The 22,989-nt window shown below is 41.4% G+C and overlaps 1 protein-coding gene across 1 annotated transcript in view; it reads right to left on the bottom strand.

Moving 5' to 3' along the window:
* Positions 1 to 22,989, bottom strand: part of PCSK2 (proprotein convertase subtilisin/kexin type 2) — a gene marked incomplete at its 5' end in the record, with an annotated part of 110,381 nt that overhangs the window by 84,370 nt on the left and 3,022 nt on the right. The window contains one exon of the mRNA XM_082277139.1: positions 2,828 to 2,932. Coding sequence (XP_082133265.1) covers positions 2,828 to 2,932 — 105 coding nt within the window. The remainder of the gene's footprint in view (positions 1 to 2,827; positions 2,933 to 22,989) is intronic.

The following is a 22,989-nucleotide window of genomic DNA, read 5'->3' as shown; positions in this document are numbered from 1 at the left end:
TCCTTAAAAGTGAAAAGTATACAGAATAAGTGCAGCACATGTTCTCACATTTGGGTAGGGCCAAGCAAATTTTTGCAACAGCATTTACCATAAAAGTTCCTGAGAGACTTTTATAGCCCTGTGGTGGAAGTTTTCTTTCTGGCCAGCCTGAAAATAAGAACATTTTATTCTTGGCTTCACACATTAATGTATTAACCATGACAATGCTGACATTTGTTGTTAAGTAAAATTTATTGTAAATGGCCTAGAAAGCTGCCATTACATTTAGAAATTACTTTTAGAGTTTGAAATTAAGTACTGTCAACACAACTTCCATTTCCGTTTATACACAAATTTGACAGGAATTTTTATGACTTCTCCAAACTTCACATAGAAAAGAAGAAGGGAGATAAGACTAATGATTTCAATTGCTCTCAAACTGTATTATATAAAGCAACTGACCTACATGGTATCATAAGAGCTCAATAACTATTCAACAGGACAGGCTAAATGAGAAAATGTTATGTTACATGTGGAAATTAAACATTGTTTCATCCCCCTTCCATTTTCCAGTGCAAACCACTAAGTTAGAATTCACCCAGGATCATCCTTTTCCTCACATAGGAGATATTCTCAGTTATTTAAACACAGGGCTTTATTCCCTGAGATCAAAGGAAGAAGCCATTGTAGATACAAAAATGCTGCTAGCAAGGATTTTCTTGCTATTTTCTAAGTCCATGAGAGACTTTTCTCTCATGCAGAAGAGGTAGCAGAGTATGTAAACAACCAAGCTACCTGCAACCTTGAAAAGTCTTGCTTATGGTATAGTAGAAAAATACTTTGACAATGGATGTTTTAGGATTTTAGCCAATCACCCCAAGGGGTGGCTGATCCTTTGTCCAATTAGACTATGAAGAAAAAAGTCTATAAAAGAGTTTGTAAAATAATTAAATGAATAAATATTGCTGCACAATTCCTGCCTGCTGGGTCTTCTCTCCTCCTCCTCCCTATAGCTGTGGGGCATGGTGATATACCCTAGGGTCTAGGCCTGCGGTAATAAGCCATAGGTATGCAGTACCAGAATGAGGTGGAGATTATCAGGAAAAATGAGATTTCACTCCACATGACAGAAGCCAACTGGGAGTCTAGAAAACTGCAAATATCAGATAACTACACTAAAGGGAACATCTCTGAACGAGAAGGTAGATCCACTTAAGCTATTCTTAATACCAGTGCACATACTTAGTCTAGAGGTATCAATGCAAGAGCCAGTCTGGAATTAGTACAGGAGTGCTCAGATGTAATGTTAGGCTGCAGTGAGAATTAGTGGTTTCATACAAATATCATAGGTATTTTTAAAATTTTCAGAGGCTTACAGAAATACTTACTTCCAAAGAGCATATGGAATGACTGCCCAGTGACTGTACTCAGCCACTACTTTTCAATGTTCTGACTTAATTGTGAGCTTTTTCTCTTAAATTTTCTCATGCATCTTCTTAAAAATAACAAGATTGGATGGTTCAGAGAAAGGGAACACTTCTCAGGACATTTGCTTTAGTAGTCACTAATTGTAGATTTTCCCCAGTGACTTATTTTCTGATCCCCTGCTTACTAAACAAAACAATGGAAGCCTGAGAATTTCCATTCAAGGCAGGTTGGGTGTGTCTCTTCCTCGTAACCCTTCAGCTGTATCTGGTTTCTTTTCAGAGAACGGGACCAGGAAGAGGTACCCTAGAGCACCCAGCTATCAGCATCTTGGGACAGAGTAATGGGGCAGGCAGCACCTGGAACCTGTGTGATTCCCTCACATGGCTCTCAACAACAGAAGGGACCAGCCATGGGCACCCTAGTTGGACCTGGGCCTGGAATCACTTGAAATTTCTGCAGAAGCAGGAAAATTAAGCTGGGAATTCATCAGACCTTGCTTGCTATGGTGTCACAACAACAACTGTGATCTTATTTAACCTATTTTCCTCTTCTTCCTACTCAAGTGTTTCACTGTCATGGGTGTTACAATAACACAAATATGGCAATCACATTCTGTCTGGAACAAAATAGTTCCAGCCTCTTCACAGTGCAGAGAGTTGAAATCTTACTGAAGGATTAAAAAATAATCTATCTGCTGTCATGATATCATTCCTCAGACCAATCTACTTTCTTTGGGCAGTAAATATACTTTTTGTGCTACCTGGCCCAACTTCAGCTCAGTATTAAACTGGTGCAAAACCTCTGCATATAAGGAGAAAGAATTTGTCAGTGCCAGCTCATAGCCTTCCACAAATGGGGCCTTTTTCTCCTGTCTGAGAGGTTTATGCTTCTGAAAACTGAGCACACCATTTGCGGACTGCAATCAAGAACCTCTAAAAGAACTACTGAAGTTTGACAGCTTACACTCCTCTAGTAACTGGTGTTTATACTACTCCTCGAGAAGGAGGGAATCTACGGTGATTGCAGAGAAAGTGCCACCCACCATTCACACCACAAGGTATTCAGGGTTGAATAACCCATGGGTAGCAAGATTCATGGAGGGGACAACCAGGAGATGTACCTCGGATGGCTTCTCCCCACATTACAGAGTGCATAGAGATGTTCTGGAGACTATGGCATCACTGAGTCTTACTGGAGAGAGGATACATCTCAGAGAATGTACGACTATTTGAAACAGTGAAGTAATAAAAGCTGAGGCTATTTAGGAAGTGTGTGCATACAGAAGCCACCAAGCTTGAAACAAGCATGGGGAAAAAACCCATAATCATAGCCACAGATTTGATCATCACCCTGATCTCATAAAAAATGGTCTGCATCACAAAGAAAACATGACAGCTGCACATAATGATGAAACACTTACCCTGGAGTCCTTTTCCAGACGAAGCTTGTGTTGAAGGCTGCGTCTTCTCCTGGCTTTAGCAAGACCATTGTGATAAAAAAAGTATCCAGAATCTAAAAAAGGGAGCTGAGGAAGAGAGAGAGGAAAAAAAAACCATCATGGAGCTATTGGCTGTTAATAAGGATGACAAGAAAACTTTTACCTTTGAAGTGATTCAGGAACCTACAAGACTTGTGAAGAGTTATGCCAAAGAGCCCCAATCTTGAGAATGCTACTCTTAAGTTATTTTTGAAAAGTGCACCCAGCAGCATTGAAGTTGTTTGCTACAGGTTTACAGTGCATAACTTCACTTGTATACACTTAGTACTCTTTCCACCTCACACTTAAGGTCAACAGTGCCAATATTTCTGACGGGCACCCCAAATCACAAGAGGAAGCATTCCCTGAAAAAGCCAGAAAAAAACAACAAAATGAACTGCAAACGATTTGAAACTCCGGAGAGCATCCCTCACCAAGAGGGCCTTACATAAGTGCTTTGCTGAGCTGTTGTAACACACCCGAACTGGTATCATAAGAGGGAAGGCAGAAAGCAAAAAGATTTCCACTTTCAGAAAAATATGATACTTGGAATTTCTTCTGAGCACCCTGAAATGGAACATACAAAGCATATTAAGAAAACAGACAGCTCAGTGTTCAGGTGGAAACAGTGTTCTGCACCTTTAATGTCCAAGACATTTAAGGAGCAAGCAAACATCTCTGGAGGGCTTCCCATTATTAAATGTATTTTTCTCCTCAGGATTGGCAGAGAGCTTTTAAAAGGCTAAAAGACACTGTGTTAGGAGAACAGCATCTCACTTCCAGCACTTGATTAGGAAGCTCCAGTTGAATCTTGAACAGTTCTTTCCGCATTTGAACTTAATAGGGACATTCCAGTTGAACATTTTAATGTAAGTAACTGCACATTTTTAAACTAAGCTTGTCCTTGTAAAACTTGAAAAGAAATGGTTGGGATATGTTAATGCTGTGAACATTTCAACTTCAAAGGTTCAACTGCATTTAAAATAACTTCTTAAAAGAGATATTCTAGAACAGCTATGACAACCTGTTCCTCTCCTTTTTATTATCTATACTTCAGGATAACATAAACATCTTAGCAGTTCAAAGTTCTTCACTGAAATACCAAGGCTGATGTCTAGACAGAAAAATTGTTGTGAAAACCTGGGCTGAATACAGGTAGCAGCATCATGCTGCCATAAAACAGATTCTGTTCCTGTATACAGGTATATACAGTGCACAAACACAAATTACCTTCTATGAATTTATCTCCTGTTTCAGTCAATCTATCACTATATCTGGTACAGTTCCACAAACATATTTTACTATACATGTGAAGCAGTGTGGAAATAGAAGATAGTGAAGTCTGAAAGTTTAAATCTGGTCATTCCAAAAATGAGTATGCAAGTTTGGGTTTTCTTTTTCTTCAAAGCACTTTTTTATGTTAATTGAAACATTGACTGTCACTGAAATGAAAGCATTTAATCTTCATGTTAAAGTTTCATTCTGTAGGATACATAAATGCAAAGTAACTTAAAAAAAGAAAGCATTCTGTTCTGATAAAAAGACCTCTTTTAAAGTCTTTATAAACTATTAAGGAGATTTCATCAAAATCATTATGGTTCCCTGGAGCTGATCTGCATGGCTGACTGGAGAGCTTTTCTGGGTGAGTAATCAGATTATTCAGCTTCAGCTCCATATACCTGTGAAAAATACAACAGCTGAGGTAGAAGGAGAATGGAGGCTATAAGAGCTCTCAGTAAAGGCCACAAAAGTCTCCATCACTTCCTATATATCCTCAGAGTCACAGCTCTGAAGGTTTAAATTCTGTCTGGGTTTAGGTAATTGTTTTAAAAAGCAGATTTACATTTAAACTTGTATCTGACATGTTTACCAACTGGGTGATCAGGCATTTATATAATCCACAGTTTGGCAATAGATCTGTCTCTCCAGGAAAATGCCCTTCCCCCGCATTGGATACATTACTCTATGCCTCAAAAACATGCACAGGAAAAATAAAAATCTAAATAGGCAGATCAGTTACAGCTTGAAATCCATCCTGGTGTGCTAACCATTAGTGTCCTTTGCTGTTTGTGGCCCAATTACCCCTCTAATTCTCTCTGTGAAATCATGCTACTTTTCTTCCTTTTATCTCGGTATCAACCACTAAAATCAATTCCAGTCAAATATTGATTCCATTAAGGATTAGTCTAAGTAATTTTGAAAATATCTGGAAATATATAACAGATACTTGCTGTTTATTTTCCATACAAGGTTAGTTTCTAGTACCTCTTAGCATGAAGCAATATCGTATATAGTAACCTTTTAAAGCTGGTGTATTCAAGTTTGACCACAAGCAACTACAATTAGTACAACAATGACCAGATTTAGGGACAAAGTAATGAATAAGTTTGACTAAGACTATTCCACTCTTTCCTCAGTTATCCCAGTAATCTCTGAGGAACTCGGATATTTTATAGCTCACGTGGTTTTTCACACTGCATCAATTAAACCTAGAGGGGGACACCCAGGAAGGCAGCTCAGTGAGGCAATACCTGAAAGATTATGTGATCTAGTACTGAGGACTGTGAATAATTAATAGCAGAAACCAAGCAATTTTCAGGAAGAATCTAAACTCTGCAGTAAATCCTTGAAATTAATGAATGTACATGTGGGAGAAATCAGACACCAGGGAAAGGGCCTAAAACGTCAGGCTTTGATAAGGATTTTGCACTGAGATCTGCGAATACCACAAGAAATGACTGAAGCTTCCAATTCTGAGCGACTCCTGCTACCAAGCCAGTAACTTCTTGGCAGCATCCAAATGGAGGACACAGGTAGCTCACAACAGGATTTACATTCCCACTATCAGCTATTCCAGGAAGTCTCCTCTGATTTGGAGCTACAGCAAAAGAGCAAATAGTGAAATGAACAGTGCATATGATGAAGTGAAATGAAAACAGATCTCCTGTACATAAAGACTTCAAAGTGTCATAAGCAGTATCTGCTCTAGTAGCTGTAAAGCTGGAATTGCTATGGAGTAAAATTCCTATTGTGGCAACAGCAGCCTCAGCATGTACCATGGAATAATAATGCACTCAGCCTGGTGGCTCAGGTTCTTTCTGCAAGAAAAAAGCAAAGCTTCCTGCCCTCAGAAAAAAATCAGCAATTAAGTAAGATAACTAATTACTGGAAATCACTTTAATATTCAAGTGAGGAGGATTATTTAAAATTAGAAATGGGCCTACTTATTTCCTTGATGTATAATTATTGTCCATTACAAAACACGGCTTTCAGAATCTCAGGAATTACAAGCACTTCATTACTTGCAATATTTGTATAAAAGTACTGGTGAAAAATACACACAAGCAAAACCAGAACCACAAATACAAAACAGCAAGTAGAGCAAAACACTTTATATCCACCTGTCTCCTTCTTTTCTTCATATTTGCAGACTCCTTGTGGTTATTAATAACACTTTCTGAAGTAAAGATGAAATCTGTTTAATCCTCTTCCTGAAAGAATGTGGACCAGAAAATAACTTCTAAAAATTCAGTGTTCAGCTAAATGCAGGAAAGAAATCTCTTTCAATGGAAGAGGCATAACTGAAAGCAAAATAGATTTGATGATCTTAGAGTCTTTTCCAACCTTAACAATCCATGATTCTATGAAAATGGCTAGGATGTACCATTTGGTACAGAAAGAAGCAGGAAAAGTATGTCTGAGGTATCTTAGCTGTTCTCAGGCTACTGCTCAACCACAGAAGTTGAGGTGTAATTATTATTGAAATAAAAATAAGTAAGTTAAATTCATGGTTCTCAACCTTTCTTCACTCTCCTCCTTACATATGACAGTCTTTCCCCAGCAAGAAAAGGGAGTGACTCTGGGCTGCCCTAAATGCCACTGCTGGGAAGAAGGGCTGTAAACAGGCAGCTACAATTCTCCCCTGCCAGGCCCAGGCATTGCTCCTGAGAGAGGTCATTCCCCAGTATTGAAAGGGAGAAACAGACAGTCCACTGCTGAGCCCTCAACTGCTCCAAGAAGGAAAAATCAGGTATAAAGTAGCCTGTTCCTCAGGAACACCCAATCTAGGACTGGGCAGCAGACATGATTCCCTCAGAGCTGATGGCTCCCATCCCATCTTGACAGAGAAAATCAAACTGCCCTTCTTGCTTGGTCTTGCCTTAAACAATATGCACAGTGACACCAGTTGCAGTTTTACCTGTCACAAAGCAAAGGAAATCAATATCAGCTGCAAAGCAGCGCAGAAGTTTAAAGAAAAGCCACAGAAAAACTAAAATCTGAAACTGTTCCTCATTGTCGAACTGCAGCAACTGAGGCCACCTTGGGCAGAGCTAACACTGAAAACAAGCAGCAGCATCTCCTGACCAGAAAAGCCCGTCCAGCAAAGGTATTATGAAGCAGCAATAAATTCTTAAGAAAATACCCAAGTTGAATAAATCTGCCAGTGGCATCAGTACTTTTTCTGGCTCTCACTGAGAGGTCCAGCATTCACAGCCTGTCACTAATTTTAAGAGGTAATATACAATACAAAAATAAAGATGAACATTGGTTCCAAGGCTTATCATTAACATCAAATTTTACAGGCTCCTTTAACATTGCATTTTACTGACTCACAGCAGAGTTCTATCTACATACATTATGGTGCCCACAAAAAAGCTTAAGAACAACCTGGATTGCCCCCTCTTGTTTTAATGGGAATTATCTCTGCCCAGCCTTCCCATACTGCAGAATCCCTACAGCACACTGCTGGCTTTTGTGCATCATTTCCAATGATTTCTCCCCAACACTGTAATATTCTAAAACCAGTTAAGGTTTCTCTCCCAAGTTACTAATGGGAACAACAGTCTGCAACAACTTTCTTTTGAGCAAAATCATTTATAAATACAAGCAAAGGGCAATTTATAGCAAGTTACTGCCTTCTTTGATCACCAAAATCATCATAAATGGATCTGTCGGTGAATGGGATTCAAAGAAAGCCCTCATTCAGCCAGGCTGATAAAGACTCTCCCCAGAGCTCCTTGCCTGCCTTAGTATGAATATGTGGCCATGGATGCGAGGGTTCAAACAAACACTGGTGCTAAAGGGAAAAAAAAGATACCCATCCCCCAAATAATAATTTTAAAATAATTTTTTCTTTTTTTTTTTAAGAAGTATAACACAAAACATCTCTCCTCACAGAGTCCAAGCACTGCCCAAGCATCACTCCTGACTTTGAGAGGAGCCATAAACTGGCACAGGTGAGCTCTTTCATCCCACCAAAGCTCAGTAATTACACCAACAGAAAATATGATCTAAACCCATTAGAAATAAATGTATTTGGAGCCTTCATGGGCCCCACAGGCCTCACACCTTCACTTACCATTGTAAGTAAAGCACAACAGAGTGCCTCCCAGCAGAAATTAGAAACCTTTTTGAAACCTTTTCATCCCAGTTTCACCAAATGCACTGAGGATGCTTATAAATACTCAATATGAATTTTTAAACTCTCTCTCATTTTCCTTCACCCCAATTAGCATTAGAAATCATTTTACCTTGAAATACACAGATGGGAGCCAAGTCTGAAGTCAAAACCACTCACTCACTTTAGCGATGAGGGCCACGTAAGAGAAGAGCCAGCTAGAAATATAGGTAGCCTCAGGCACCAAAATAACACAGAACAAAGCACAAACAAGAAAGGATTAATTCAAACATTGGTAGAGAAATGTGAAATAGCACAGAGGACTAAAGCTGCACTAGAGATCACCCAACATGAAATCCAGTCCACTGTGTCCCCATGGCCCCAGGCACGGATTTCACACTTTCTCATTTGTGTGCTATAATTACTCTGAAGGCTCAAAATAAGGATCTCAGGTGGAGCCTGGGTTCTGCACAAGCTCCAAACAGCCCCAATGACTGGCACAGTGAGGCCCAGGTCTGAGTGCTATGATTCAGTTCTCACTGTACCCGTGTCTCAACCAGCTGCCTCCACCAAAGCCTGATCTGCTTCTCTTGGCAAATCTGGCAGGTGGAGGTGTTATAGCCATAGATTCAACACTCCCAAAAGGTACATTTTGTACTAAAACATCATCAGATCATCCTTGTGAAATCAATTCATTAACACAAAGTGAAACATTCCCTTACAAATTAATTCATAAATGCCTGACTTAGACATTTTCATATGTTTTCAGCTCCATTTCATATAAATATCCAACCATCAAAGGAATCACCAACAGGTGGTGGTAGTAAGAAGGAACCAAGACTAAGTAGAGAGATACAAAAGTCAATGGAAATATTGTAACACACATGATAACAAGGCCACCTGTTACTGTTACTCAGAATATTGGTTGGCCTGTAAGAACACAGCAATCCTGCTTAAAAAGTTCTATTACATCTTCTCAAGCCAGCAGAAGTAGCTTCCAATTATTTCTGAAAGGTTTCCTGACCTCCACAGCAAAATATCTTTTCCTCTAGAAAGTGTAAAGTCAAAAGTGATGTCCAAAGATTTTGCGGAATATATGCCTTTGGATTTTATTTTATCCAAAAGGATAAAACAAATACTTTAGCCTATCCCCTCTTGCATGCAGCAAGAACAAGGTTACACTGTCTTCTCAATAGCTGGATATGAGGTATTAAATAAAAACCTAGAAGTAAATGAAAGAAACTGAACTGGTTGTGGACTGCTATTACACTTACATGTCCATGTGGAATTCACTAAACGCCCTGTACAATTCATGGCAAAAGAAAAAGAGGCCCTTTCAAAGCATGATTCATCTCACTTCTCTGAGGTAGCTATGTTAAAATACAAGCAGAGCAGAGTGCCAGGAGCTCTTTCACTCCGAAGTCTGTAAGAGAAGCACTGCTGTCTAGGTAGATCAATTCTGATGTTAAATGGCTAGTCTCATTTTCTCATCAGTTTTGTTGTTACATGACCCCACCCAGTGCTTCCAAGCGCATACAAACCACTGCTCCACTGGTTTGGTTACAAGTTTGTGATATTTGGATTTTGATCTGCAATTGAATGAATCACACAGGTGTAAGGTTTTACAGTATCTGTATCACTGTTAAGTTTGTCATTGAAGAGCTCCATCCTGCAACCACATAAAGTCATACAAGTCATCAGTGACAAGACTGTGGATTTGCTGATAGTTTTATCAGTGAATTGGATAAGCCATTTGAAGCTTTTAAAACAGTTATTGTTGTTTACGGGAAAGGATCTGTGCAGTTTAGAGAGTTTTATCCATTACTCCCCAGTAACTGTAAACACCATTATCAGTTCTACCACATGCCCTGTTGAAAGCAGGATACTTCCCAGATTTCAAGGAGAATGCTGTTGTTTATACACTAGCCCTCAAATTGGACTGTCTGGGTTAATTCAGACTGTCATTACCTGGAGTAGGTGATTATTATTGTTTGGCTGACAGGCTGAAGTGAAGGCTAAGCAATCATCATTATGTCCTCTTACATAAATGGTGGGGGGGTGTGTGTGCGTGTGTGAAAGAAGAGCACCTCAGCCAAGCCCTGGGCACCAGAAAAAATTCTGGAGTTCAGCACCAGAAAAGTCACTGAGAGAATCTACCAATTGTGTTGTCATTTTTAGCAGCAGCAAATGACCACTGGGAAAAGGAGACAGCCTCTCCAATCATTCAGCTACACAACTCCATAACAACCACATAAACAACAGATAAACATACACATCATTTAGAATAATTAAGTAAATATGATTCCATCAGAAGGTGAATCAATTAAATTTTCTTAAAGCAGGTATATATAACACAAAATGGGTTTTTTACACAAATTGGGAGAATTTTACATCCCATTAAAACAAAAAAAACCACCCTCACTCCCTAAAAACAAAACAACAACAACAAAAATGAACAAAAGAAAATAAACAAACACCTCCCACCCCACAAACCTAAACAAACAAAAATGAGAAAAAAATACGAGCAGAAATCAGACTCCAAACATTCTTTAGAGACAGTCTGTCAGTACTTGACCCAGTTAATTAACCATAATTCATTTAGTCTGGAGCAGTCAGTGCTGTAAGAATAAAGGGGGGGAAAAGATGGTAATCCAGAAGTGGCTTTGCCAGTTCTACATTTTATTAACAAAGGTGAATAAAATGTTGGCTGTGCCTGTCTCCTGCTTGGAGCAATGGAGCACCTCGGGGTATCCTGTCACACTTTTGATGTCCTGCTGTGTTTTCAAAGCATCTCTGAAGATGTTAATATTCTGTAAAAGTTTTCACACCTCAAATGACCTTCTCCCATTCAAAAGATCATTCAACCCACGACCATTTCCTTTGCTATTTCCCTCTCTGCTCTTGCTTCACATGGTAGCAACTCTGCTCTAGGACAGAGCCAGGACATGAGTTTCAGAGTCAGAAGACATGAGTTTCAGCATCTCCTAATATTAGGAGAATCTTGGGCAATTAGAGCTGTAATATTCTTGTTTCGGTTGCCTCCCACGTAAAACAGCATAATCTTCTAAGTACTAGTTTGGTGATTTTATTTATTGATAGGATTCATTTAATCAATGCTTGCACAGCACTAAAGACTGTGATATGAAACTCTTAACTGTAAAATGCCAAGTGCCATTGCAAACTGTTGGGGTTTTAGTTTTCCTCCTGTTTTCTTTTTCTCTTAAAGGAATTTTCCCCCTATATGTTGCCAGGGGGACAAATTCCTGGGTGCTTAAGAAAAACAAAAGACCTGGCCACAGGCATGGGGTGCATCTGGCTACTCTCTTTCACCTGGGCTTGTGGGCAGCCAGCTCCCGGCGTTTGGACAGAGAGAGAGGCTGCTTCTTCGGCTGCCTTCCTTCTACTGGAGAAACCCTGGGATTCCCAAGCCCATCTTTCCCTGCCCCACTGGGAGCTGGGCTGGGGCCACCCTGCCCCCGCCGTTGCTTCGAGTCTTCGCTACTCTGTAGCCCCACCATGCCCTGCCTGCTGAGACCTCCGGGGGGTTCCCACTGCAGCTCCTGAGTTTGGATACATCTCGTCTGCCACCCGGGATTTGTGCTTGTCCCTGCCGTTCCAGCCTGCTGTTCCTGAGGGTCCGGCCAGACACCAGGATCAGCTGCCCAGGGGTTTGTGAAGCCTTTGTCCCATCCCGCCCCGGGATCCCAGGGCACCGGTGCCGCGTGCTCCCCGAGCTCGCTCCGGAGCGCCCCCTGCAGCCGCAGGGGAACCATCGCATCTGCCCTGCTCACCGGGAGCCACCAGCGCCCCTGCCGGCTGCGAGCGGAACTGCACCCCAGGGGAAAGGGCCCGACAGCCGAGAAGGCTGGGACTGGGTTTGTGGTTCTGTTTCCTGTTACTGCTATAGTTATTGTTGTTTGTTTACCTTGTTATACACACACACACACACATATATATATATATATATATATATATAATAGTAAAGAACTGTTATTCCTGTTCCTCATATCTTTGCCTGAAAGCCCCTTAATTTCAAAATTATAATAATTCAGATGGAAGGGGGGTTGCAATTTTTTTCTTTCCATTCCAAGGGAGACTCCTGCCGTCCTTGGCAGACACCTGTCTTTCAAACCAAGACACAAACATATATTAATGGGTATATCTACACATGTAATGTTATCTGTGTGCAACCAGGTATCTCTTTAGTAACAAATATTTTTTAAATGTTTTAATATATTTAAGCAATATAAGATGGAAATCTCTTCTTCATATCAGTATACCTTCCTTAGGGAAAATTCGTAAGAAACAGTCTGATTCAGTTAGTCTGGAAATTTAAATGGCCATGGTATACTTCTGAGATATATCAATATTGCTGACAGCAATTAGCGCAGCTTACAAAAGACCACTTTGCCTCACTCCTGATTTACAACCCATCCCTCCTTTTAAGCATGTAACCAAACAGGTTGACTATTGCTGTCACACAGGAGCCTGGTGTCACTTCAGCTCCAGAAACATAGAGACAAAACCCATGACCTAAAGTTTTGTCTTGGGGTGACCTTATGATGTGTATCCCATATCGCTGCCTATGCCCAGAAATTAATTTTTGTGCCTTTCTATGCCTCTAAACTGAGCCTGAGAGGGGGAAGGAAAAAACTGAGCAAAACTTTCTCAAAGCAATTTGCAGCTTGTTCAAGGTCACATAAAGATAGCAGGTTTTTGTTGGGGTCCCTCCCCTGCCATGGAGCCCTGGGAGAGGGGCCTGGGGGGGGAGACACGGGGTTTCCCTGCCCCTGCTCAGCCTCATTTCCCATTGGTTGGTTTGTGTTCCCCGGGTGGCCAAGGACCCTCGGGTCCCGTGACTGCAGGGTTCCTGAGCTGAGCCCCGGCCATGCGGCTGGAGAAATAAACATCCCTGAAACATCTACCACAAATCTGTCCATATATACTTCGTTTCCACGGGACTCCTGGTTTGAAATATGCTTGTTGCAGTAATCCCCGCTGCGACAAACTGGTGGAGGAATGCGGGCAAGATACTGATCCCTGAAGAAGATTCGTGAGTAAAATAACCACTCTAGACCTCTCTCTTCTCATCTTGGTTTGGATATTCTCTCTGGACTATGGAAGAATCGTGGGAAATGGGGCTCTCTGAGCCACAGAAAGAAAGGTACCTAGAAGTTAAAGGAATCCTTGAACAACAAAACAAAAAAGTAATGCAGCTGGGAGATATAGAACACTTTTTCATCTGGCTTTTCAAAAGGTTCTCCTATATTTCTCGAGACTTACTTTTTGATATCAAACCTCCTGTATCTTGTGAGGGGTGTTTCTGGGACGAGATCTGGGATAAAGTATGGGATCAAAGAGAAGCTTTCCGTGCATACCTTATAGTCAGGGAAGCTCTTGAGGAGCATTTGAACGGTCCCATTACCCCTAAAGCAGAGGATCATACTAATCCCGTGGCCGAGACCGCGCGGCCGCCATCCCGGGAGCACATGACTGCAGCCGTGCCAGCGGAGGTGCCTGTGCTGGATGCGCCCGGCCCCCTCGGGAGCGTGCGCCTTATCGCGGACCCCATCCCTGTCTCGGGGTCCCCGGCCACGCGACCGCAAGTGAGGGAGCGATGCCGCAGGCGCCGCGGGTGCCGTGGGCCACGAGCAGCCAGGAACCGGGCATCAGCGTGGCAGCCCGCTCTGAGCACACGGCTCGGAGAGCCCTGCGGAGGGAGAAGCGACGGTTTCCACAGCGACACGAGAAGCCGCGCAGCGCAGCGCTGAGCAGAAACGGGGCCGCACCCAAAGCAGCATGGAGTTTGTGGAGCGGAACCACTCACAGGGCACGGAGCCCAGCGGCGATGGCAACGCGGGGCCGCGCAGAGCCCAGACAGGCACCGGAGCAGCGCCGCTCGGAGAGCACGGAGCAGCTGCAACGCGGGGGCCCAGCCAAGACATCGGAGTCAACGAGGCAGCGGCCACGCGGGACCAGCAGCCACGACGAACACGCAAGCATGTGATAGGAGGAGTTGTACCCACGAAAGTTACAGGAACTGTGAAATGGTACAATGTCAAAAACAACTATGGGTCTATAACACGAGATGATACAGGGGAAGATTTATTCATCCATAGAAGTGCCATTAAAAGAAATAACCCTAAAAATTACCTGCAAAGTGTAGGAGATGGAGAAGTTGTGCAGTTTGATATAGTGCAAGGAAAGAAGGGTTTACAAGCAGCGAATGTTACTGGGCCTGGAGGTATTCCAGTCAAGGCAGCCGTTATGCACAAAATTATAAACACTATCCATCCCAGCAACTTCCCTACCCACAGCCTACTTCCCCCTTTTACCCTATACCCAATATGAACCCCTTCCTAAGTTTACCCTATCCCCAGTTTATTCCTAATCCGTTTTTCACCCCATGGTTTCCCTATACAATTCCATTTCCCTACAATTCCTCTCCAATGCCGAGGGGGGGATGAAAAGAGGGAGAGAAGAAATTAAACCCTCTCCTGCCTCAGTTTCCCCACAAAGCATGCCCGGAGAGTTTTGTCTCCCTTCTGTCAGCCCTAAGATGTTCCACAGAATCTGATTGGACATTTAAAGACTCAGGAGGGTGGCTTGTTTTGTCTTGAAACTGTTCTTGTTATGTTTATCCAGTTGTTTTCATTCTCCTTTTGTTAAAATAAAACGGGTGAGATGTTGGGGTCCCTCCCCTGCCATGGAGCCCTGGGAGAGGGGCCTGGGGGGGGAGACACGGGGTTTCCCTGCCCCTGCTCAGCCTCATTTCCCATTGGTTGGTTTGTGTTCCCCGGGTGGCCAAGGACCCTCGGGTCCCGTGACTGCGGAGTTCCTGAGCTGAGCCCCGGCCATGCGGCTGGAGAAATAAACATCCCTGAAACATCTACCACAAATCTGTCCATATATACTTCGTTTCCACGGGACTCCTGGTTTGAAATATGCTTGTTGCAGTAATCCCCGCTGCAACAGGTTTTTTTTTTTCCCCCACCTGCAGCAGAGGAGCGAGGAAGCACCCAGCTTGCTGCTTTCCAGTCAGCTTTTGGCCAGTTGTTTCAGTTTCTTGTTCTCCGGAGAGAGACTGAGAGTTGGACTTTGCTTTTCCTTCTCTGGAATTCCGGATTTTCTCCCTTTTCTACTGGACTGCTTTCAACCTCAGAGCACATCGGGAGGACTTTCCATCAGGCACAGAGGGCCTGGTCCTGGCCCAAGCCCCAGCTCTGAGGAGACCAAAGGGAAGACACTTTCCCAGGTTTTTCCTCCACAGTGAAACATTTTAGTATTTAGCCTTATTTTCCTTTTCCCATGTGTTTGGTAAATAAATAGTTTTATCTCCTTCACTTGCCTTCGAGGAAAATTTATTTTTTCCCGAACCTGGGGGGGAAGGGGTGGTTGTGCCTTCTCTCAGAGGATATATTTCTAAATTTGGCCAAACCAGAACAAAACAACAAATTTAAAAAACAACATTAAGATGCAGTGTTGTCCCAGACACAAATTACTGGTAATTAAACCTCATGGATGAAGAAGGGGCAAGACATTGCTAAAAGCTGAGATCCTGAATTTCAGTAAGGCACTTCAGCATTATTTTTAAGTTTACGTTCATGTAACAAAGTGGCTACATAAACATGTGTACAAGTGCTCAGCTCATTCAGCATCTAAAAGCAGAGTCAGGAACTCAAGCTCTAATGGAGTAGAGCTATAAGAGCAACTCAGAGCAAAAGCAGTTGGTTATTGACAGAAGATGTGAATTAATCTAATGCAAAGATTCTAGCTCTACCAACACTTTAAGATCTGACCTGTCTTGCAATTCAAAACCTTTACTGTTTCCTTTTTACTCCGTGTCTGCTTACTTACTCTTGCTAAGCTGCCAAGCAAGAGCTGATAGACAGAAAGTGCTTCACAGAGAGGTTTCTGTTACTACACCACACTGAAAAAGTCTTCCAGTTGCCAGACAAGCAGTTGAGTAACAATTAGAAACAAAACTGTGATATTAAAGGACAAGAGAGTGACTTTTTTTTTTTTTTTTATCATAAGGTGGTAGGCTTGAGAAGAGCAGGGGAAGGAAGCTTTAAGACATTTTCAGCAGAGCCAAGTAAAAGAACACTTTGAGACACTTGTTTCTTGATTCTGCTAGAAGGAAGTCACAGACATTAATCCTCACTATTACAAGATCAGGTCAGAGGCAAATCCTTTACTTATGCCACCACAACCTGGAGAGAGCTCCTGTTGCCTCCTGTACACAACAGCACAATGGTCACTTCACAACAAGGAATAACTGCTCTGAGTGGGGTCAAGAGCTCTGCGGTAGATGTAAGAAAAAGGATGACTCAAACCTAGCAAAAATTATGAGAAAAGAAAGCAAACAGCAACACCACCTCTTACCCTTCCTCCCAGGACCTCCCTCATTGACCTTTCAGGCAGCTGTGAAATAAGTCTTTTACTACCAATTAATAAATGATGGAAGTTTACTGATGGCAGAAATTGTTTTCAGTCCAGCATGTGCTTATACGTTATCTTGCTCCTATTACATTACTCAAGCAAGGAAAATGTAGGGTTTTAATTAATCATTCAGCATTTCAGCCTTTAGAGCCTGAAAAACTGGTTTCTCTATCAAGGTATAATATATTTAACTTGAATAATATATATTCAGTTAGAAGGGCAAAAGGGATTTTACAGCATCACACTGAGTATTTTAATCTCCATCAACAGAAAGAGAAAAAAATCCACCTGCTTTTCTGACCAGGTTTTATTCTGAACTGTATCTTAATTGTAGGAGAAATTGAATGGTTTTACAGTTAAGAGATGAAAAGTACATTTGCCTGTGAATTTTGGGGGTTTAAATGGCAATATAAAAATTAAAAGATGGAAATGCTACCAGGATGATGATGTCACAATCCACGACCATCATTCCATCAGTGAAGTCTTCCAAACCTACAGATGTGTTCCAGTTCTGATTTTGATACTTCTTCACCCAAATTCTGAGCTGACAGTTCCACTTTACAACTGGCTCAAAATAACTTCTAAATAGCTAAATTCAGTTGAAATACAGTCTAAAATTAATTGATACAGGGAATCATAAGGTCCCCATGAGACTGATTGGAATCCAACAGTCGTGGTTATAGCTAATTCACCATATCTTGACTGCAGCTAAAAAGAAGCTTTTGCTGCACTTGATGTTGCACAGTAGGTGACAGAGACAGTACTCACCCACAGAGCAGATTTCAGAATCACACTCTTCTGTTTCACTGGCTTTTCATAAAGAATGAGTAGGCAGAAAGAAGGATTCTCTGTCATCAGGAAAGGGGAGGCTATATTCCACCTCTTTCACTACCCATACAAGGAAGAGATTTACCTCTGTGACTCTAGTTTGGCATCCAACAATCATCTGAAACAGTGCAAATTTCTCTATATAATAATAATAATAATAATATTTAAATATGTATTTTCTGGGTTTCAGGTTTTCACAGGTTGTTTCTTTGGAGAAAGCAGCTCTGATATATTACCACCTTATTCTTCTGGTAAGCAATAATCTAGTTCAGTCATGAATATCTGGGACACATTTGCCAACTGGTTTGATGTAAACACTGAGGTCATTACTTCCATTTGCTTTCTGTGGAAAAAATAGTTAAGAATGTAACATTTCCACAGAAGTTTTGTTTGAGAAGGTAGGTAATACATGACAATGTCCCAGTTCACTCCTTGTGAAAGAGCTATCACTACCCAATTCATTTGTTTATAATCACAGTGTATAAATGGAGAGATTGGTCAAGCTCATAATTTCTTTTTTAAGTCCAAGTTCCGGCTACTTGCTGAACACAGCCAGTGTTCAGCTGAGTTACACTGTTGAGCTACTGTTGTAAATCCATGACCAAATTGTATTTCACACTGCATGATAAACTGTGTGTCATGGCCACTCAACACAGTACACACTGAATTCAGCTCTCTCTGGACAGTGCCTTCTGTCACAAAGCATGGCCTAAGCCTTCTGAGCTGAAATTAAATCTCCATTTCAGTAGCATAGGGTTTGCTTTTTCAATGAACTTATGAGAGTTAAATGCAGAGCTCGCCTTGATTTACAAGAGCAACACACCAGACATTGACAAATAGCTGAGCAGTTCAGCTTCCTCCCACCAGAGGCCATGGATGGATGGATGGAAGTGTTGGGCTGCTCACTGCAATATTTATAGCCACCATGCAGCAGCATCCTGTAGAGACCTGACCCATTTAATTATCTGAAAAAGTTGAAAGAAAAAGAAAAAAACCCCAGAGTTTTTGATGACTGGAATAATATTGCAGGACAAAGGTAATTTTTACATCTATCAACAGCACTGAATTTGCTGCTACTGCTAACACAGAAACTACCCAACCATGCTGTGGACTGGAACTGCACAAAAGGGTTTCCCCCTACAATATTTTAATAAGAACTGGCAGAATTTATCCTTCATTTTAACAATTTGGCTTGATTTCCAGATCACAGAATTTTCTGTGAGCATGGATATTTCTCAGAACTTACTAACAGAAGCTATCTACCAGATAAATTCTATGTTTTGGCAACTACTTTGCAACTGCTTTATTACAAGTATTTGAAACTTGAGTTGCATGTATTAATTTTAATTGAACAATTCCATAGATAGATGAGTTTAAGGGTCACATGCAAACTTCTACTTAGCTACACTAAGTAGTAACTATTACCAGCATAACTATTCCAGGAAGACTGGAAGCTCCTTTTTTTGTTGTTGATTTTGGTTCATTTTGTTTGTTTGTTTGTTTAAATCAACATGGTCTTACTGTTAAAAGCTCCAGAGGACATTAAATTTCTGCTAATATTGGTCTGACTTAGAATGAGTTAAACATGTCAGTACTCCTACACTGATAGTAACAGCACTGCAATTGGGTTTGTTTCCCCACTTTAACCACATCAGTACAGTTACAGCAGTAAAAGTTTTCCTAAGAGTTGGTAGGGTCTTATATCTTGTCACCTGTCACGTTTTGTGAAAAAGATGGAAGGCTATCTCTCACCTTCATGCAACAGTTGATTCTCAAAAAGATAACACAAATTTAAACACTTCTGTCCTTTTCTGAAGGAGCCAAGCAGCAGACTCTCTGGGACCATTTGTCTGCTAATAAACAAATGCCAAGGGTGCCACAGGATCACAGAAGGAAGCATTTCAAGCTGGGAGTGAATTGATAATTTCTTTTGGTCTGGAACTTAAATGTGGATTTGAACTGCCAAACTACAAACAAACTGCCCTCCCTCATTTGCAGTACCCTAAACCATCTGGGTCTGGTTAAACATGACAATGGGATCTGTCCCTCTGATGCAAAATCCCGAGTCTTCAAAGCAGGGGACTCTTGCAATAAACAGTTATCCTTTCACTGCACAGCTCTGCAGACAAAGGTCAGGGGACAAATTCGATTCTGGATATGTTAACAGCTATAGATGACCATATTGCCTCTCAGTAGACTGCTTTCAGCATCTGAAAAGCCTACCTAGAAGAATAAGGGCTTTAAGTAGGACCACAGAAAGACCCACAACATACGGGATCCCAAAGGTCAAACACACAGAGGCAATTCATATATCTGAATGTTGTAGAGCCCAGGAATAGTCTGACAGTCATCTGCCAGAAAGTTATCTGGGCAAAAGGAAGGAGACCCGAGAGTGACAGGCACTCTGGGCTAGATTGCAGGAGATAGGCTAGTACACAGCATGTTCAGTCCTGGTATGCTGGGATCACAGTGTTCAGGGAATGCTGTCCACTTCTTTAAATGTTTTCTCCTTCACACTGGCAAAACTAAATATAATGTAAATGAAAACCCATAACTGCACATTCCCTGTCGGGCTGCACCATCAAGAAAAAACCAAGTGCAAAAAGAACTGCACTTGTCTCTACCACGTGTTCTATTTTGCAAATGAGTCCAAATAACATGCAATAAATAAAATTATAAATGCAGGCAGTTTTAAAAACAGCCAGAATTTCATACCTTTGTGTTCACTGAACTGCAGTTCAGGAAACAAAACAAAAATCTATAAAGGTAAGGTTTAATCTTGCATGTTTTGCTAAGAAACAACTACACCGCATATTCAAAACAGTAATGGAGCAATTACAGCGGGGATCTATAGTAGGGGAGGCTAACCTTGTTTTACACTCAAACAAGTGTAAAATCTGACAAGGTAATTATTTTATAGCTCAAATAGAACACACACCAGCAAACAATCTGAGTCTCTGGTAGAGAAGGAGCTTTACAGAAACTGGGTTAGGGATGTAGTTGAGCCTGGTAGAGAAGGAGCTTTACAGAAACTGGGTTAGGGATGTAGTTGAGCCTGTGGTTTACAGATGTTCTCAATTTACAGCTTTCATGTGCATAATTTATTACATTTAAGTAATAGGGTTTTCTTTTGCTTGTTCCAAGTTATCCAGTTAGCCAGTGTTTACTCCTGGAGCTGTTTACGCATCCAAGGCAGAACACAAAATAAAATCTAAAAAAAAAAAAGGCAACATTTCCAAAGAAATACAGTATTTCCATATATGAGGCAAACTCACTTCTAGCACAGCAAAATTCTTTTTTGATTCCACTAACATTTGTCTCAAGTGTAAATAGGAGTGAACAGGCCTCTCCAGATCATACCCAATGTCACACCTGGACTCCACCTGTGAGGAGCCAACAAGGCTCCCTCCTGATGCAGATAGCTGCTCTCTCACTGCATTTCCCCAGTTACTTTTTTCATGTGTTTTTCTGGAAAAGGGAGGTCCATATCACCACCCAGCAGTGTGTCTGCCCACAGCAGAATCAAACTTTTCCTGCTATTCAAATGCTTCTTCCCCCTAATTTACACACATCAGGATGGAAACGGAAGCATTCGTTGCTACGGTGAGATAGCCTTTTTTTTTTTTTTTGTCTTACTAAAACAGAACTGCAACAGTGAAATCTAGAAAATTAAAGCTCTCGGGTTCATCAGAAAATTTACATTGTATCCTCCGTGTCTAAGAGGTTTTTCTGTTTCTATAATAAAGGAATGCTTTTGCAAGCAAACATCCTTTCCTCTAGACCAGCATAAAACACAAGTTAATAAATTATGAAACACATATTAATGCACAGAAACACTGCATTCTGAGGCTTGATCTTGAGTCCTTGGACTCCAGCCGGCCCATGTCGGGAGGCCTGAGCTTTCTGCCTCCTCTTTGCATGGGATGTTCCATTGCTTCAGCAACGGAACCACACTGGAGCACTCCTGCACCCTCCATGCTGCCTTTACTTGGCCACAATTACACTTAATTACACAATTAACACTTCCACCAGCCCTTGGATTAGCAGCACATGCGAAAGTAACACAAGCATGTTTAACTGTGAAGCATGGACACAGGGTGTGCCAGGACCCTGGCTAAGAATTTCCCTTTCCCTTCTCTTCTTTACACCAAGGTTAGGTATTGGGGGAAAAGGAACAGGAAAGATACATATGTATATAAATACATACACCTGTAAACACAACATCCAAACCCACGTCCACAAACAGCATTTTTCACGTGCACTGAATGCCATCTGTCCATCACAGTGACTCCTGGGCATGCAGAAGCAAGGCAAACACCTATTTCCCAGATTTAGAAGTTGACCTGCCCAGGAGGGCATTTTAAGGCTTTAATATGTGCATTCCAGGATGAAATGTTCAGGATCCCTGATAGAAATCCCTGCAAAGAGCTCCCAAGGCTGCGAACTCATTATTCTGCCTCTAGGTCTGCCTTCTACACCACATCAACTCCCACCTCAGAGGCTCAGCCTAAATGCAGGGAAGTGGGCTGCTGCAGCAAGAAATACAGCTTCTTTACCTGTTAAGTCTTGCTTTTGATTAGTCCGTATTCATGCAATGTAAAGAAAAAACAAGAAAACCTGAATGCTCCCAGTGTTTCATCAAGAAATTACTGGTTGGTTCCACAAAGCCTAGTCCTCAACCAGCAGTCTCCTAAGCAAAAACAGGAAGCAAAGAGGTCACAGCTGTGAGAGGTACACTGATTTAGTGAGAGATAGGATGAGGTGATACATGAAGGAAGAAATAGACCAGCTTTGGGCAACATAAACATAAAATTCTCCACAATTTGAAATCCATGTTTGGTTCTTATTTTAAAATCTGAGGCCACTGAATGCTAATTGTTTAAAACCCTTCACACCTCAATGCTACTAGAAGCCTTTTAGTTATGGTGGCATTTTGTGGATTGTCTCAGTCTCCCTATTGCTGATGAAATTGAAAGAGATGCCTAAACTCTGATCTCCAAATAGAAGACCTTTCTAAATGCATCTTCCAACTCTCCTTGTTAGAAACTAATTGAGAATTGCAAGGCAAGGTCAGAAAGCAGCTTTTTTCAGCCTGCATTAAGAAATGTATTCTGGTGGCAACCATGCCAAGAGGCAAATAAATCAAATAAATCAATCAAAACCAAAAACTTGTTCTTTTTGCACTTCTCACAATATTAGGGGGGCATTCTCACAATTCCTGAATGCTTAAGAAAAAAATATGTTTTATCACAGTTATTTGTTTCACCAGAAATACACAGAAACAATTTTAGCAGGTAAAAATGGATTGAAAAATTGCAAACATTAAAAATAAAACTCAAAGAGCACAATAAGCAGTACAAAGAGGTCTGTATTCAGGATTAATTCAGGGAAGATTAAAGAAAAACTGACTACTCTTTTTGGCACTGATTCATGTTAG

This window comes from Coloeus monedula (assembly GCF_965178545.1).
Source record: "Coloeus monedula genome assembly, chromosome: 2".
Classification (NCBI taxonomy): Eukaryota; Metazoa; Chordata; class Aves; order Passeriformes; family Corvidae; genus Coloeus; species Coloeus monedula.
Note: the sequence above shows the minus strand (reverse complement) of the source record. Positions and strands in the feature narration are given on the sequence as shown.